This window comes from Oryctolagus cuniculus, chromosome 14 (assembly GCF_964237555.1).
Source record: "Oryctolagus cuniculus chromosome 14, mOryCun1.1, whole genome shotgun sequence".
Lineage (NCBI taxonomy): Eukaryota > Metazoa > Chordata > Mammalia > Lagomorpha > Leporidae > Oryctolagus > Oryctolagus cuniculus.
The window spans coordinates 90,159,434-90,176,941 of record NC_091445.1 but is presented as its reverse complement, the minus strand read 5'-3'; the positions used below and the strand labels follow the sequence as shown (position 1 = coordinate 90,176,941).

At 41.3% G+C, this 17,508-nt stretch overlaps 1 protein-coding gene across 5 annotated transcripts in view; it reads right to left on the bottom strand.

The window, feature by feature from the left end:
• CENPH (centromere protein H) overlaps positions 1-17,508 on the bottom strand; it is a 32,066-nt gene that overhangs the window by 13,669 nt on the left and 889 nt on the right. For 4 of the 5 annotated variants that reach the window (XM_070056821.1, XM_008262306.4, XM_070056820.1 and 1 more), the window contains exons 2-8: positions 17,194-17,249; positions 15,062-15,110; positions 13,944-14,018; positions 11,639-11,695; positions 8,110-8,173; positions 7,311-7,362; positions 6,186-6,349 (exon numbers count right to left, since the gene is read on the bottom strand). In XM_070056821.1, the coding sequence (XP_069912922.1) occupies positions 6,186-6,349; positions 7,311-7,362; positions 8,110-8,173; positions 11,639-11,695; positions 13,944-14,018; positions 15,062-15,110; positions 17,194-17,249 (517 nt within the window). Of the gene's footprint in view, positions 1-9; positions 569-6,185; positions 6,350-7,310; positions 7,363-8,109; positions 8,174-11,638; positions 11,696-13,943; positions 14,019-15,061; positions 15,111-17,193; positions 17,250-17,508 lie in introns of those variants that run through there. The other variant, XM_008262308.4, reaches the window with a different exon arrangement.

Here is a 17,508-nt window from a genome sequence, read left to right as displayed (position 1 = left end):
AGAAGCAAGTTTTATTTTTAAATTAATAAGAGTAAAATTTATTCCTTTTATTTCTTAACTTACAAAAGTAATACATACTAAATATAGAAAGAAACAGAGTCTTACTTACTATCCTACTATAAAAAATTATGACAAACTGCTAACACATTGGATATACTTTTCTAATATTTTGGTGTGTCAAATGCACACATATATTCATAAGAATTAGGACTGGCCAGGAATGTTATAGGAAAATGTACATGTTCATTGCAAAGCTGGACCAAACATCTTCCTTTCAAGGATAGGGTTTCAGGGTTCTTTAGTAGTATATCAGTCACTTGAATTATAATATTTAAAACAATAGATTTCATATTACTGACTCAAGCTAAAAAAAAACTTGAGTATTAGAATAGTTCCAAAAACAGAGTTTTCTTGAAATCTGGTATTTAAATGATGCATCAAAGACAAAAACAAAAATGCCACATGAGATTTCTCATTAGATCCTGGTGAGATTCTTCTCAAGTTGAAGAACAATTTCCTTCAAAGCAGAATCCTCTGCCCAATTAGTTTTACTCCCCAAAATGAGGTTCTGCAAAAAAATAAAAATAAGTACTTTTAAAAATTTTCACTTATGAGATGTGTACCTCTGTGATAATGAGAAAAATTTGTTGTACATTCTTGAGATCTTCATCCCTGCTTTTAGCTTTGATCTCCACGATGCTAGAGAATATTAAGAATGTTCACAGCAGTTGCTAAAAGGATCATCAGGACCCAGGAAGGCAAATACTACATGTTCTCCCTTATATGTGGGAGCTAACATTTGAAAAACAAGCAAAACAAAGAAAAAAGAAAGCCTATATAACAAAAATAGCCTTGCTATAGATATTTTTATTAAGATTTACTTTATTTACTTGAAAAGCAGAGTTGCAGAGAGACAGAAGAGACAGAGAGAGATTCCAATGCTTGCTGGTTCACTCCCCAGATGGCAGCAACAGCAGGACCAGGCTGAAGCCAGCAGCCAGGAGCTTCATCCAGGTCCCCAATGAGTGCAGGGGCCGAAGCACTTGGGCCATCCTCCACTGCTTTTCCTGTAGCATTAGCAAGAAGCTGGATTGGAAGTGGAGTAGCAGGGACTAGAACTGGCGCCCATATGAGATGCTAGCACTGTAGGCGGAGGATTAACTTTCTGTACCACAACAAGGACCCCAGGTCATTTTTCCATTCAGTTATTGTTTATAGCCACTGTCTGTATTTCCAGTAAAGTAAGATCCTTTTGCTTTTCACCTGTTAAACTTCTTATTCATTGAAGTATTAAGCCTAATTTTTACTGTGATATAAAATTTTTTAAAAATTATCTGGCATTTTATTGTCCTACATTTCACATTGCATTTTCCACTTGTAATGTGAATTTAAAATGTTATCTCAAAAACTAAAAAAAAAAAAAAAAAAAAAAAGGGGGGGGGCGGCGCTGTGGGACAGGAGGTTAAAGCCCTGGCTGGCAGCACCAGAATCCCATATGGGCACCAGTTCAAGTCCTGGCTGCTCCACTTCTGATCCAGCTCTCTGCTATGGCCTGGGAAAGCAGCAGAAGATGGCCAAAATCCTTGGGCCCCTGCACCTGCATGGGAGACCCAGAAGAAGCTCCAGGCTCCTGGCTTAGGATCAGCTCAGCTCCAGCGGTTGTGGCCATTTGGGGAGTGAACCAGCGAATGGAAGACCTCTCTCTCTCTGTCTCTCTCTGGCTCTACATCTCTCTGTTAACTCTTTCAAATAAATAAATAAATAAAAAAAAAAAAAAAACAAAAAAAAACAAAAAGAAGACAAAAGGCAGAAAGCAAAGGAGAAAGAAGGAGGGTAGAAGTGATAGAGGAGGACAGTGGAGAGATGGAGGAGGGAAATATTTTTATGTTCTTAGAATTGTATATACAAGTTACAACGAATGTTAAAAAACTAATTAAAATTTAAATTAAATAAAAAATGCATCATCAGTTTTCATGGATACATTTTACCTATTACAGGTACTTGGCAGTGCTATCCTAGATTAGAGGAAAAAGACAGAAGCTGTGTGAGGTACACAGTTCATTTTGCATTTATAGTAAAAACAATTTAAGCAGAAGTAATATGTCCCATTTTCAGAAGAGGTAAAAGTACTTGGTTTTTAGCTATGGCTAAGTTTAAAGTCCCTAAAAACAATGAAGAATATTTTTGTGTTAGATAATGGAGAAATGACTAGGGTTATACTTAATTATGATTTTTCTCTTTGAAAAATTACGACTCAATGATACTGAGTTACTGACTGGAATAATGTTAAAACAGATTTGAGTACAAGTGTATTATTGTTAGGCATAAAATATTAAAAGTGTTCACTTTTACCACTCTTACTCTGTAGAGTACTGTAAGTCTTTTAACCATAGCAACTAGACAAGAGAAAGAAATAAAGGACATCTAAATATAAAAGGAGGTGGTCAAATTATCCCTTTTTGTAGCCAAATCATTTTAAATAGAGAAATCTAGAGACTTCACTAAAGACTATTATAACTGGCTAATAATGTATTAAGGTTGCAGAAAAGAAAATCAACACAAAGGGCAGGCATTTGGTACAGTGGTTAACCCAATGCTTGGGACACTGCCTCCTCCCACTTCTGATCTAGCTTCTCGTTAATGTGCATTGTGAGAAGCAGCAGGTGGACAGTTCAGGTGTTTGGATCCTTACAATCTATGTGAAAGACCTGGACTGAATTTTTGGATTCTGGCTGTGGCCTGGTTCGGTCCTGTTTTTTTTTTTTCCCTCCCTCCCTCCCTCCCTCCCTCCCTCCCTCCCTCCCTCCCTCTTTATTTATTTATTTATTTATTGACAGGCAGAGTGGACAGTGAGAGAGAGAGAGACAAAGAGAAAGGTCTTCCTTTTCCATTGTTTCACCCTCCAATGGCTGGCGCGGCCGGCACGTTGCGCTGATCTGAAGCCAGGAGCCAGGTGCTTCTCCTAGTCTCCCATGGGGTGCAGGGCCCAAGCACTTGGGCCATCCTCCACTGCACTCCCGGGCCATAGCAGAGAGCTAGACTGGAAGAGGAGCAACCGGGACAGAATCTGGCGCCCTGACCGGGACTAGAACCCGGTGTGCCGGCGCCACAGGCAGAGGATTAGCCTAGTGAGCCGCGGCGCTGGCCATCCTTCTTTATTTTTAAAAAAGATTTATTTATTTATTTGAAAGGCAGAGTGACAGAAAGAGAGGAATGGGAGGGAGAGATCTATCTGCTGGCTCTTCCCAAATGGCTGTAACACTGACACTCAGCGAGGCTGAAACCAGGAGCCAGGAGGCATGAACTCCCTCAGGGTCTCCCACGTGCGTGCATGGCTGGAGCTCAACCACTTGGGTTATATTCTACTACTTTTCCGGGTGCATTAGCCAGGGAGCTGGGACTTGAACTGATCGGGTGGCTTAACCTGCTGTGCCACAGTGCTGGCTCCCCAGTCCTGCAAAAATGCAGGAATTTGGGGAGAGAACCAAGTGGATGTGAATCAAGTGAACCAAGGGGATCAATAATCTCTCTGCCTTTCAAATAAATAGAAAAAATCTTTTTAAAAAAATCAATACACACAAAAGATTTTTTATACAACAACGTTGAGAGAAATCCCATTAACAATAAAAAAGCCATCCTAGAAATAAATTTAACGTGGGAAATAAGTGATAGCTATAATTACAAAGCACCCATGACAGAAATTTAAGAGGGCACACATAAAAATGGAAAAGCATTCATGTCCACAGATTGGAAGAAATAATATTGTTAAAATATCCATACTACTAAAAGTCTTATTTATTTATTTATTTTTATTTGAAAGGCGGAGTGAGACAGAGAGACAGATCTTCTGTCCAGTGTCCACTTCTCAAATGCCTGCAATACCTCGAGCTAGCCCAGGCACGCTGATAAAGGATGATGGTGCCCCAAGCAGCAGCTGAACCCACTGTACCAGAAACACCCACCCCGGAGGAATATTCTAATAATCTAATATTCTATAGCCCAGTAGGATAACAATGGTTGATAACAATTGAGTATTTCAAAATAGCTAGTAGGATTTTAAAAGTTTGCAACACAAAGAGATGACAAATGTGATAGCTGGGTGATAGATATGCTAATTATCCTGATCTGACTACTGTACACTGTATTCATATATTGAAATGCCACTTTGTATCCCATAAATATGGGTAATTACTATGTGTCAACTAGGAAATATATTAAAAATAAATAAACATACTAAAAACTGTGGTTTTAGGCATATTTCTGCTGCAATAAGTGAAAAGGCTGGTGTATAATAAGCCAGTCAAATTTATAGGAGTGGATGGAAGTAAGTATTCAAACATGACTGAACTCCTACGGCCTCAGTTTAGGAATAAACAGAGCTCCTAAAGTTAGCCAATGTGTTCATTAAGTCAAATTTAATACTAGGATAGCAGTACTATGGGCTTAAAAATTTATAGGCTATGAATAAAATCAAGTAATAAAAAAACCACAGAAGTCTCAAGTCAGCATGAAGGACACATGCCAAGGAAAAGTAAAATTTTGCCCCCAGAGCTACAAAAAATTGTTCCATTGACTAATGTCTAATGTCGGGACCAGTGTTGTGGTGCACAGGTTAAGCCACTGTCTGAGAAGCCAGCGTTCCATATGGGCACCGATTCCAGCTCTGGCTGCTCTGCGTCAGATCCAGTTCTCTGCTTATGCACCTGGGAAAGCAACGGAAGATGGCCCAGGTATTTGGGCCCCTGCCAGCTATCTGGAAGATCTGGATGGAGTTGCCAGCCCTGGCTTTAGCCTGGCCAGCCCTGGCTTTTGCAGTCATTGGAGACTTTATCAGTGAATGGAAGATCTCTATCTCTGGCCCCTCTATACACTCTAACTCTGCCTTTCAAATAAATAAATAAATCTTTAAAAATAAAATGTCTATTGGGGGCCAGTGTTGTGGTACAGCAGGTTAAGCACTGTCTCCAACACCGGCATCACATATGGGTGCCAGTTTGTGTCCCGGCTGCTCTACTTCCAATCCAGTTCCCTGCTAATGACCTAAAAACCAGCAGAAGATGGCCCAAGTGTATGGGTCCCTGCCACCACATGCGAGACCTGGATGAAGCTCCTGGCTCCTGGAATCAGCCTGGCCCAGCCCTGGCCATTGCAACCATCTGGGGAGCAAATCAGCAAGATGCAGGATCTTTCTCTTTCTCTCTCCTTCTCTCTGTATCTCTTTCAAATAAAATAAATAAATCTTTTTCCAAAAAAAGGCTATGGTCTAAACCATAATGAAAAACCAAAGCCTCAACCATGAATTCATGTATATATAAACAGACCAATATTCAGTCCTGAATTATTTTATCAGGATCAAAGACTAACTTACTGGGCTTGGCATTGTAGCATAGTGGGTAAAGACCCTGTATGAGACACCAGCATCCCAAATGGGCACTGGCTCAAGTTCCAGCTGCTTCACTTCCAATCCAGCTCCCTGCTAATGGCCTAGGAAAAGCAGCAGATGATCGCCCTAGGGCTTGGGCCCTTGCTACTCACGTGGGAGACCCAGAAGAAGCTCCTGGCTCCTGGCTTTGGCTTAGTCCAGCTCTGGCCATTGGGGCCATCATGGGGGTGAACCAGCAGAAGGAAGACTTCTCTTTCTCTGTCTCTCCCTCTCTTTGTAAATTTGACTTTCAAATAAATAATTAAATATTTTTTAATTTTTAAAAACATTTTTCAAACTGGCCCCTGTGCCACAGAAGGATATACTCCACCTCAGTGCTGGCATCCCATATGGACACCATTTCGAATCCTGGCTGCTCTACTTTGGATCCAGCTTTCTGCTGATGGCCTGGGAGAGCAGTAGAAGATGGCCCAAGTCCTTGGGACCCTGCACCCAAGTGGGAGACCCAGAAGAAGCTCCTGACTCCTGGCTTTGGGTTGGCTCAACTCCAGCTGTTGCGACCATTTGGGGAGTAAACCAGCGGATGGAAGACCTCTCCCTCCATCTCTCCCTCTCTGTAACTCTGCCACTCAAATAAATAAATCCATCTTAAAACAAACAAACAAAAAAACATTCTACACCACAGCGCTGGCCCCCCATACACAAAAAAAAAAAAAAAAAAAGAGAGAGACTAACTTATTGAAAGTAAGTCAATATTGTAATAGCATCAATTACCACCCTCCCTAATTTATGTAAATGTTACCTGGAACACGTGTTGAATGACTGTAGTTATGTTTATCTCCATCTGTAGGTTTTGTCGTATGGTCTTTATCTTGTCTGAATTTTCCATACTGTCCAAATCGTCTTTCTGTTTGTTCTTTTCAGTCTGTATTTCTAAAAGCTTACTTTCTGAAGCTTTTTTTAAATCTAATAGGTTAAAATAAAATAATACATATGATGACTCCATAAATAAGGATCATGAAAAATTATGAAACAGAACATTTCCTGGTTATTTTATTCAAGAGAAAAAAATCTTTTGGGGCTAGTGCTCTGATGAAGTGAGCTAAACCTCTGCCTGTGGTGCTGTCATTCCGTATGGGCATCGGTTCTAGTTCTGGCTGCTCCTCTTCCAATCCAGCTCTCTGCTATGGTATGAGAAAGCAGCGGAAGATGGCCTAGGTGCTTGGGTCCTGCACCCGTGTGGGAGATCCGGAAGAAGCTCCAGGCTCCTAGCTTCGGATGGCCGTTGTGGCCATTTGGGGAGTGAACCAGCAGATGGAAGACCTCTCTCTATGTCTTTCCCTCTCTTTATCTGTAACTCTACCTCTCAAATAAATAAAATCTAAAAAAAATATCATTTATAAAGAGTCATTTATTTGAAGAGCAGAGCAGCATTAAGCTGAGAAAGAGCGACAGAAAGAGGAAGAGAGATCTTTCATCTTTGGTTCACTCCCCAAACGGCTATAACAGCCACTTCTGGGCCAGGCCGAAGCCAGGAGCCAGGACTACATCCAGGTCTCTCCCGTGGGTAGCAGAGGCTGAAGTGTGTGAGCCATTGTCTGCTGCTTTTTCTGGTACATTAGCAGAGAGCATTACCGGAAGCGGAAAAGCAGGACTAGAACCGGTGCTCTGATATGGGATGCAGCAGCTTAACCCACTGCACCACAATGCTGAAGACAAAGTCCTCAGAAACTAATAATTTTGTGGGTTAAAGTTATAAAGCAACAAAAATAAAAAAGCAGAATGCATTTCATAGCCTACTTGTTAAATTTGTATGTACAAAATTTTAAGAACCTTTGAAAATTAAGAAATTTCTCAGTGGTTGAGAGAGCTGGCCGTGTTAGTCGCCAAAAAAAAAAAAAAAAAAAAAAAAAAGCATTCTACATACCCAATCTCTTCTTTTTGATCTCAAGCCGTTTTCTCTCTAAACTTCGAGATTCCTGTTATTAAAAATAGAAATTAAAGCACATTACTTAAGAATGAATGCATAATAATTAAATTCCTGAGTCCTTTAAATCAGTTCATGTTTTGCTAATGTCCCTGGGAAAGCAGCAGAAGATGCCCCAAATGCTTGGGCCTGTGCACCCATGAGGGAGACCTGGCCCAGCCCTGGCTATCTGGGGAGTGAGCCAGTGGATGAAAACCCTCTGTCTCTGTCTCTTCCTTTCTGTAACTCTGCCTCTCAAATAAATATAATACAGCTTTTTTAAAAAAAAGAACCTGGCCGGTGCCATGGCTCACTAGGCTAATCCTCCACCTGCGGCGCTGGCACCCCGGGTTCTAGTCCCGGTTAGGGCACTGGGTACCAGTCCCGCTTGCTCCTCTTCCAGTCCAGCTCTGCTGTGGCCCGGGAGGGCAGCGGAGGATGGCCCAAGTACTTGGGTCCCTGCACCTGCATGGGAGACCAGGAGGAAGCACCCAGCTCCTGGCTTCGGATCAGCGCAGCACCGGCTGTAGCGGCCGTTAGGGGAGTAAACCAACGGAAGGAAGATCTTTCTCTCTGTCTCTCTCTCACTGTCTCTCTCACTGTGTAACTCTGCCTGGCCAAAAAAAAAAAAAAAAAAAAAACCAAACCTAAGGAGCATGAATTCTAGTCATACCAGTTCCTATGGGCAACCCTCTTTAATCATTTAGTGAGTTGTTACTGAAATCATGAAAATGCATATGAAGCCAAAGAACAAATTTACCTTCTGTGATCTTATTATTAGTTTATTTAGCTTTAATATTTGTTTCATATTATCCATGAATTCACTAAAAAGGAAACAAAAATATGTTAACTTAGTTAAAAATAAAAAATCTCTCATAACTTCACTAAGTTATAAATTAGAATATACTTACCTTCACTAAATCCATTGTATACTTCATTAGAAAGTCATTGTTTTACAAAAATCTGCAAGTTTAATGTAAACTAATTTTCTATTAGAGATGTTTTCCTAGAAAAATTTCTGATCACAAAGAATAATATTGAGTTAAAGAATGTAGAAACATTTATAAAAATTTCATGTGTAGAGGAAAAAAAGCCCTACTAACTTACTATAAGCTGATTTTTAAAAACATAATTTAGGGGGCCAGTGCTGTGGCATAGTAGATTATGCATTGCCTATGGCACCCACATCCCACATGAGTGCCAGTTCAAGTCCTGGCTGCTCCACTTCTAATCTAGCTCCCTGCTGATGGCCTGAGAAAGCAGAAAATGGCTCACATGCTTGGGTCCCTGCACCCACCTGGAGGACCCAGAAAAAGCTCCTGGCTCCAGGCTTCAGATCAGCACAGTTCCGGCCATTGCTGCCATCTGGAGAGTGAGCCAGTGGATGGAAGATCTCTGTCTTTTCCTCTCCCTGTAACTCTGCCTCTCAAGAAAATAATTTTTGTAAAAATTATTTAATTTTTAGAGCATTTTAAGTGCACAGCAAAGGTGAGAAGATACAGAGACTCCCCACATGCACTCTAGTCCCCCACCCCCACAGCCTCCTTCATTATCAGCATGCCCCACCAGGGAGGTGCATCTGTCACAACTGATGAACTTGCACCACGACAAAGCCCACAGTTTACATCAAGGATCAGTATCCACCATTATACTATCATATAGAATAGTGCTGTGTTTGAATGTTTCCCCCCAAAGATCATGTGTTAGGAACTTAATCCCCAAATTCATATGGTAAGGGTATTTAGAGAGGGGCCTTTGGGAGGTAATTTGTAATTAGAGGCAGTCATGAGGGTAGAGCTCCTGAGATGGCGCTGGTGGCGTGGTGAAAACAGGACTAGGACCTGGGCTAGCACTCTTGCTCGGTCTCGCTCTGTGATGCCCTCTGCTGTGTTACGAAGCAGCAAGAAGGCCCTCCCCAGAGGCTGACACTACATCCTTGGGACCTTCTAGCCTTTGGAACCATGAGCTTTGTAAACTTGTATTCTTTATAAATTACTTAGTCTGTGGCAATCACTAATACCAACAGAAAACAGAATAGAACATTTAGTTTGAAGGAATAATCCTCATGTCTTCAATAAATATTTCCGAGAGTTTACTACATGCAAGAACTGGGCAAGGCACCAGACTCCCCAAGTAGCCACACGGCCATGGCTAAGCCAGGCTGAAGCCAGGAGCCAGGAGCTTCATCTAGGTTTCCTGTGCAGGTAGCAGAGGCCCAAGCACTTGGGCCATCTTGGGCTGCTTTTCCCAGGCCATTATCAGTGAGCTGGATCAGAAATGGAGCACCCAGGACTTGAACCAGCACCCATATGGGATGCTGGCATTGCAGGCGGCAGCTTAACCTGCTACAGCACAATACCAGCCCCCAATTTTATTTATTTATTTACTTTTTAGCAGTTGTAAACTACAAAACCTGGTAAAAGCACTGCCTCAGTCGGTTTTAGCTTTCTACTGTCTTTGGATGTCGATAATGATGACTCTGTCCTGTACCCTACCCCTTCAACTCAAGAATGTTTTAAGTTTTCCTTTTATGGGGGAGCAATAGTTCAGAGAGGCCAAACCTATGTATTCTGGGCCTTTGCTGGGGTACAGGGAGAAAGCATATCAGTGTGGGCTAAGCCCCAGAAATGAGAAGTGTCCACATCCATCTTGGAACTTTTCTATTGCTGATGGAAAGCAGTCCTGTATCATAAGATTTGTATTTATTTATTTTTACTTATTTGAAAGGCAGAATGATGGCACTGGGGGAGGGGAGGGGAAGAGAGAGCGAGCGAGCGAGAGAAACAGAGTGTCAATCCTCTGTTTTTTTTTTTCCCCAAATGCCTGAAACAGCCAGGACTGGGCCAGGCTGAAGGTAGGAGCCAGGAACTCCACCTGTGTCTTCCACATGGATGGCAGAAGACTCAAGTACCTGAGCCATCACCTGCTGCAATAATTAGGATTGTGCAAAAGTTAGCAGGAAGCTGAACAGAAAGCAGAGCTGGGCCTGAACCAGACCCTCTGATATGGGATGTGAGCATCCCAAGCTCCTCTACCAAGCCTCACCCTATCACAAGGGTTTTAGACACTTAGGAGTAAGATCTCAAGTAAGCATCCTGGGGCCAGATTCTCAGGACTGGGTTTTGGATGACCTTGGCTGCCAGAAGCTTTATTTTATATTCCCTGGAAAATTGTTTAATCTGAACAAATTAATTTCTAGCAATGAAAAATGGGAAGTATATTTTCTATTTCATCGAATTGTGGTTGGATGAAATAAAGATAGTAGTATTGTTCCTGGCTTATAATTAATACCGAACAAATGTTAACTTTTAAAGTTTTCTTTTAAGATTTACTTATTTGAAAGGCAGAGTTACAGAGAGGCAGAGGCAGAGGCAGAGTGCCAGAGAGAGAGAGAAAGAAAGAGAGAGCGAGCTTCCATCCACTGATTCACTCCCCAAATGGCCACAATGGCCAGCCTGCACCAATACAAAGCCAGGAACCAGGAGCTTCTTCTGGGTCTCCCATGTGGGTGCAGTGGCCCAAAGACTTGGGCCATCTTCTACTGCTTTCTCAGGCCATAGCAGAGAGCTGGATCAGAAGTGGAGCAGCCAGGTCTCAAACCAGTGCCCATATGGGATGCCTGCACTGCAGGTTGGTGGCTTTTACCTGCCACGCAACAGCGCCAGCCCTTTAAAGCATTTCTCAAATTTTTAAGACTATCTGGATAAAACTTAGGGCTTCTTATGGCTGTGATCCATACGGAATAAGATGTCAACAAGACTCTGAAATCTGTTATAATTCTGAGGAAGGCCTACAAAACTTCCATCATTTTTCTTATTCCCCAGATAAAGGTGGTTGGCAGTGACAGAAAATTAAAAAGAAACGCTCAGGGATGGGTACTGTGGCCCAGTGGGTTAGGCATCTACTTGGGATGCCTGCAGACCATAATGGAACGTCTAAGTTTGATTCACACCTCTGCCTCTGAGCCAGCTTCTGATTCTGCTAGTGCACATTCTGGGAGACAGTGATGATGGTTCAAGCACCCGAGTCACTACCACCCACATGGAGACCTGGATGCAGTTCTTGATCTCTGGATTCAGCCTGGCCCATCCCTGGATGTTATGGGCATTTGGGAAGTGAACCAGTAGATGGAAGACATCTCTGTCTATCTCTATCTATGGTTTTTGCCTTTCAAATAAATAAAAATAAATAAATAAATTAAAGAAATTTTCACAAAACACAAAATAAAGTTACTGTGCAGATCTCTCTTATTATTCCTATTCTTATTAAATCCAAACAAATAGTCATACCTATTCTTGGCATCAATTTTTTCCAGGTTATTTTGAAGTGCAGTTGAACGTTGTATCCTACAAGAGATAAAAATTTTTTCATTATAAAATATGAATAAAACTTATGGTACATTAAAACAATTTTAAGACAACCTCAAAATTGATTTTCCCATTAACAAAAGATAAAGTATAAAAGTAGGTTTTCAAAGAGTATTGTATGGGGAACACTTTGAGAAATGGATTAATACAGGGCCAGCACTGTGGTGTAGTGGTTAAGCCACCACCTGCAATGCCAGCATCTCATAGAGGGGCTGGTTCAAGAAGTGGCTGCTATGCTTCCAATCCAGCTCCCTGATAATGTGTCTGGGAAAACAGCAGAAGATGGCCCAAATGCTTGGGCCCCTGTACACACATGCAAGACCCAGATGAAGCTCCTAGCTCCTGGCTATGTTTGGGCCCAGCCCTGGCCATTGCAGCCATTTGGGGAGTGAATCAGCAGATGGAAGATCACACTCTCTCTCTGTCTCCTCTCTACTTTGTAACTCTGCCTTTCAAATAAATAAAATAAATCTTAAAAAAAAAAGATCATAAACAATATGAAACAATCGCACGTTAATTGGGGCTGTTTCACATGGTTGTACACAGCCAGGCTGGGGCTAACCGGACCTGCAATCCATCCTGGGCTGGGTAAGCTCTGTCAGCCATTCCCTTCACACAGGGGAAGCAAGAAGGCATTACAGAGACCACCACACGCATGAAAAACCAGGGAGGACTGAGGTAGTATGAAGTCATACTCGACCACGAACTTTATTTATTTTTTTGACAGGCAGAGTGGACAGTGAGAGAGACACAGAGAGAAAGGTCTTCCTTTGTCGTTGGTTCACCCTCCAATGGCTGCCGCGGCCAGCGCGCTGCGGCCGGCGCACCGCGCTGATCCCATGGCAGGAGCCAGGTGCTTCTCCTGGTCTCCCATGGGGTGCAGGGCCCAAGCACTTGGGCCATCCTCCACTGCACTCCCTGGCCACAGCAGAGAGCTGTCCTGGAAGAGGGGCAACCGGGACAGAATCCGGCACCCCAACCGGGACTAGAACCCGGTGTGCCGGTGCCGCAAGGCGGAGGATTAGCCTAGTGAGCCCCGGCGCCAGCCTGACCATGAACTTTAAAACACGCTGCTGTGATTACTTTTAAACTCCAATAGCTAATAAATAAGCAAAAATAAATAGGCAGTCAAGTCAGATTTTGTAATTTCTTCCTTCCTGCTGTTCATAAGCAGTTTGAAAAGCTTTAACTACTTTTTGATTAAGCACATGCAGCTATTCATCTGGGAAGGCCCGTAACACAAAAAATGACTCTTAAAGCCATTTGTAAAGTCCATAGGAGACCATATTTGTCTTACTTATGGTCACAGGTCAATGACAAGGATACATTCTGAGAAATGTGTCATTAGGCGTGAACATTACAGAAAACACTGACAAACACTAAGACGGGCACAACATCACTGGAAGAATCTAATGACACCACCACCGTGCAGGTGGCCCATCGCTCACTCAATCACCAACCTAGCACAAAGATTAGCATAAAGTATGCAACCAAATATTTGTTTATGCATTTAAAAATACAGGTATAAAACCTATAGCCACAAATATACTTGAACCTGGGGCTGGCGTTGTGGAATAGCAGGTGAAGCTGCCACCTGTGATGCCAGCATCCCATAGGGAGGAACCGGCTGCTCCACTTCCATTCCAGCTCCCTGTTAATGCACCTGGGAAAAGCAACGGAGGACGGCCCAAGTGCTTGGACCCCTGCACCCATGTGGGAGACCTGAAGAAGCTCCTGGCTCCTGCCTTTGGACTGGCCCAGCTCTGGCCGTTGTAGCCATTTAGGGAGGGAATCAGTGGATGGAAACCCTCTGTCTCTTTCTCTACCTGACTCTCTCTGTAAACTCTGCCTTTCAAATAAATAAATAAATAAATCTTTAAAACTATATATATGCACTGAACTCAATGTCATTCTTTTACTGGGTTATTCCAGTTACTAGGATAAATGAATACATATAATCCTTTCAAACACCAAAGGGATTTAACCTCACACTTGCAATGCCTTGACTGAAGTTTCCTTATTAACCTCATCCTACACAATTTCTTCAAATGGGGATATTAATGAAAAATTTAACTTTTCTCTCGGAGTTCAAAATTTGTGTGCCCAATATGTAATAATCATTTTAGTAACTAATTCATTTAGCATAGTGAAAAAAAAAATCCCTCTGCCTTGTCCCCATAGGCATTTTATATTAATTTCACATGCTTCTATTTAAGACAATAATTACCTGTTTAATGCAATACTTTTCATTTCATAAGCAATTTTTACCTCTTCAATTTCATTCTCCAGTTCTTCAATTTTACTATTAAAGAAACATGAAAAAAAAAGTCAGCAATATTGGAAAAAGTCATTATTGAAATAAATGTATAATATAAGCCTTTGAAAAAAGTAAAATATGTCAGTAAAAGTATTCTTAGGGGTGGCCAATTAGCCTTCTGGTTAAGACACTAGTTAAGACACCTGGGTCCCCATCACAGCACCTGTGTTCAATTCCTGGCCCTGGCTGCCGACTCTGGCTTCCTGCTAATGCAGATCCTGAAAGGCTGTGGTGATAGTTCCAAGAACTGAGTTCCTACCATCCACATGGGAGACCTAGAATGAGTTCCTGGCTTCCAGTGTCAGTCCCAGCTGGGGAACCCATTGTGGGCATTTGCAGAGTGAACCAGCAGATGGGAGCTTTCTCTCCCTCTGCCTCTCAAATAATTGGGAATAAAGCATTCTGTAGACTTACCACACGAAAGCATATTTACAGATTTGTTAAAATGATGTCTCCTGAGCTACTTTGATCAATATTTGTAAGTGCGGAGGCCAGAGAGTGTTAATGTGATTGCTTGGAGCCAGCACTGTGGTGTAGCAGGTAAAGCTGCAGCCACCAGTGCTGGCATCCCATATGGGTGCCAGTTCAAGTCCCGGCTGCTCAACTTCCAATCCAGCTCTCTGCTGTGGCCTGGGAAAGCAGTAGAAGATGGCCCAAGCCCTTGGGCCCCTGCACCCACATGGGAGACCCAGAAGAAGTTCCTGGCTCCTGGCTTTGTATTGGTGCAGGCTGGCCATTGGTGCAGGGAGTGAACCAGTGAATGGAAGACTTCGCTCTCTCTCTGCTTCTGCCTCTCCTTCTCTCTCTGTGTAACTCCGACTTTCAAATAAGTAAATAAATCTTTAACAACAAAAAAAAAAGATTGCTCACAAACATGTATGTCTCTATCTCAAATCAAACACTTCTCAGTACATACATGACAAATTATTTGGAAAAATAAGAGGAAAAAGAAAAACAATGTTATATAGAGATACCATGATTAAATCTTAGTTTTAAAACCATAAATGAAATATAAAAATATGACATACTCCTCAATTTGGTTTTCTTGCATGATTTGTTCTGGAGTTTTTTCTTCATCTACAAATAAATAATTTTTTGAAGTCAGTAACATTTTAGAACAGTGCTGTCCAAAAGGGTTAACAAGCTACAAAAGAAAAATGTGTTATTTCAACATGCAATGGATTTAAAATTACTAACAAAATATTTTTTATTCTTTTTTCCTGTATTTTACATTTATAGCCCATCTGAAAGAAGAATAACTACATTTCAAGTGTTCAACAGCCACACGGAATCAGTGGTTATCTTACTGGGGAGAACAGTTTTAGAATGTTAAAAAAAAAAAAAAAAAGTAAAAAAACTAACAAGATAAATAATATCAAAAACCAAATGTACAATGTCCACATATTAGCAACAGGTAATTGGAGATTAAAACTTTAGAATTGTCATTGATAGTGGCATTCAATAACATGTAATACTTAAGGAAAAATTTAACAACATTTGTGAAGACCTCTATACTAAACACTGCTAAATACTGAAATGGGTATACTATGTACATGTGCTAAGCAATATGACCCATATTGACCTATAGATCTCAACTAAATCCCAGTCAAAATTCTATCAGGCCTTTATTTCTGCAGAAACTGTTGAGCTAATTAGAAAGGCAAAGGAGCTAGAAAAGTCTAAATAATTTTGACAAGAGAACAAAGTTGGAAGACTGATAGGAGCTGATACCAAGACTTACCATAAAACTGCAGCAATGAAGACAGTATAATGCTGCTGTAGGGATGAATAACTCTACAGAGCCAACAAAACAGCCCGGAGCTTTCTCTGATGATAGAAATACTTGATATCTGCACTGTCCTACAGGGTAGCCACTAGCTACACGTGGCTATTGAACATTTAATATGTGATTAACTCTAACTATATAACTGAATTTTTAAATTTTATTTAACTTAAAAAAGCAACATCTCTCTCTGACCCTACCTGTCAAATTAAAAAAAAAAAAAAAAAGCCACATGTGGCTAATTGCTACCCTGTCGGACTTCACAATTCTAGAAGACAAATCTATAGTAAAAGATCAAATTGGTGACTGCTGGGGTTAATGGTGGGTCAGGGAACTTTTGGGTAAGACAAAAGTGTTTTACATTTTGATTGTGGTGGTGGTAACATATTTGTATTTGTTTGTCAAAATTCATCAAATTGTATCCTTAAAATGGATGCCATTATTGTTAAAAGAAACAATCTTTAGACAATGAAATCTCAGTAATTTTTTTAAATGGTAAAAGAACTCATTTTGGATAAATGTCTTCTTTCAAAAATTACAACTAAACTTTCTGTGGCTTTAAATCTCCTTTAGAGGGCTGGCACTGTAGTGAAGACGCCTGTATCCCATATGGGTGCTGTTTCATGTACTGGCTGCTCCACTTCCAAACCAGCTCCCTGATAATGTGCCTGGGAAAGCAGTTGAAGATGGTCTAAGTCTTTCTCTCTCTCCCCTTCTTTCTCTGTAATTCTGCCTTTGAAATTCTAGTGCAGGGGTCAGCCATGTGGCATAGTGGGTTAAAATGCTGCCTGTGAAGCCAGCATCCCATATAGGTGCTTGTTCAAGTCCCAGCTGCTAACGTGCCTAGGAAAGCATCAGAGGATGGCCGAAGTGCTTGGGGCCCTGCACCCACATTGAAGACCCAGAAGCTCCTGGCTTCGGCCTGGCCCAGCCCTGGCCATTGGGCCATTTGGAAAATAAACCTGCAGATGGAAGATCTCTTCCTCTCTCTTTCCCTCTCTGTAACCCTACCTTTCAAGTAACTAACTAATAAATTCTATAGTGTGATCTATTAAATCTACCTGCATTTTCAGATGTCATAATCCCTTACAAATGGAATTATCTGTATACCAAAACTGAGAACCGTACAAGAAGGCCATTCTTTATCATTAGATCTCAGTTCTAAAGCATCTTGTCAGAGAAGCCTCTCCCTCATCCTAACTCAAGCAGCCCCTCCCTCTTGCCACAGCATCATTTCTTTGATCACACTCAGCGTATCCTGTAGTTTATCGATTTTGCTGTACTAAACATTTTTTTTGAAAAGCTGATTTTCTTTTCCCTACAGTATCATTCATCACCAAAGCTCCCAAAACCGTATTTGAAAATGAAAATACATACTTGCATCAACCATCGATTTATATTCCACGAGTTGTTGTTTTATCTGTGCTCGCAGTCTGAAGACAGATAAAAAATAGGAAGTCATTCATTTATTGACTGGGGTTTTACTCACTGTCATCTGATAAACTAATATGTTGTTCAGAAGCTGATAGAACAAAATGAATATAAATAAAATAGCATTAAAGTCTTCCACTCTGGCCTCATTTTATTTCAAATGGGCACAAAGAACTGTAAGACACAAAATGCAATACATTGGGAAAACAGCATCTGTGAAGAAAAGTTAAGATTTGGCCAGAATCCAGCGAGGCTTCAGGA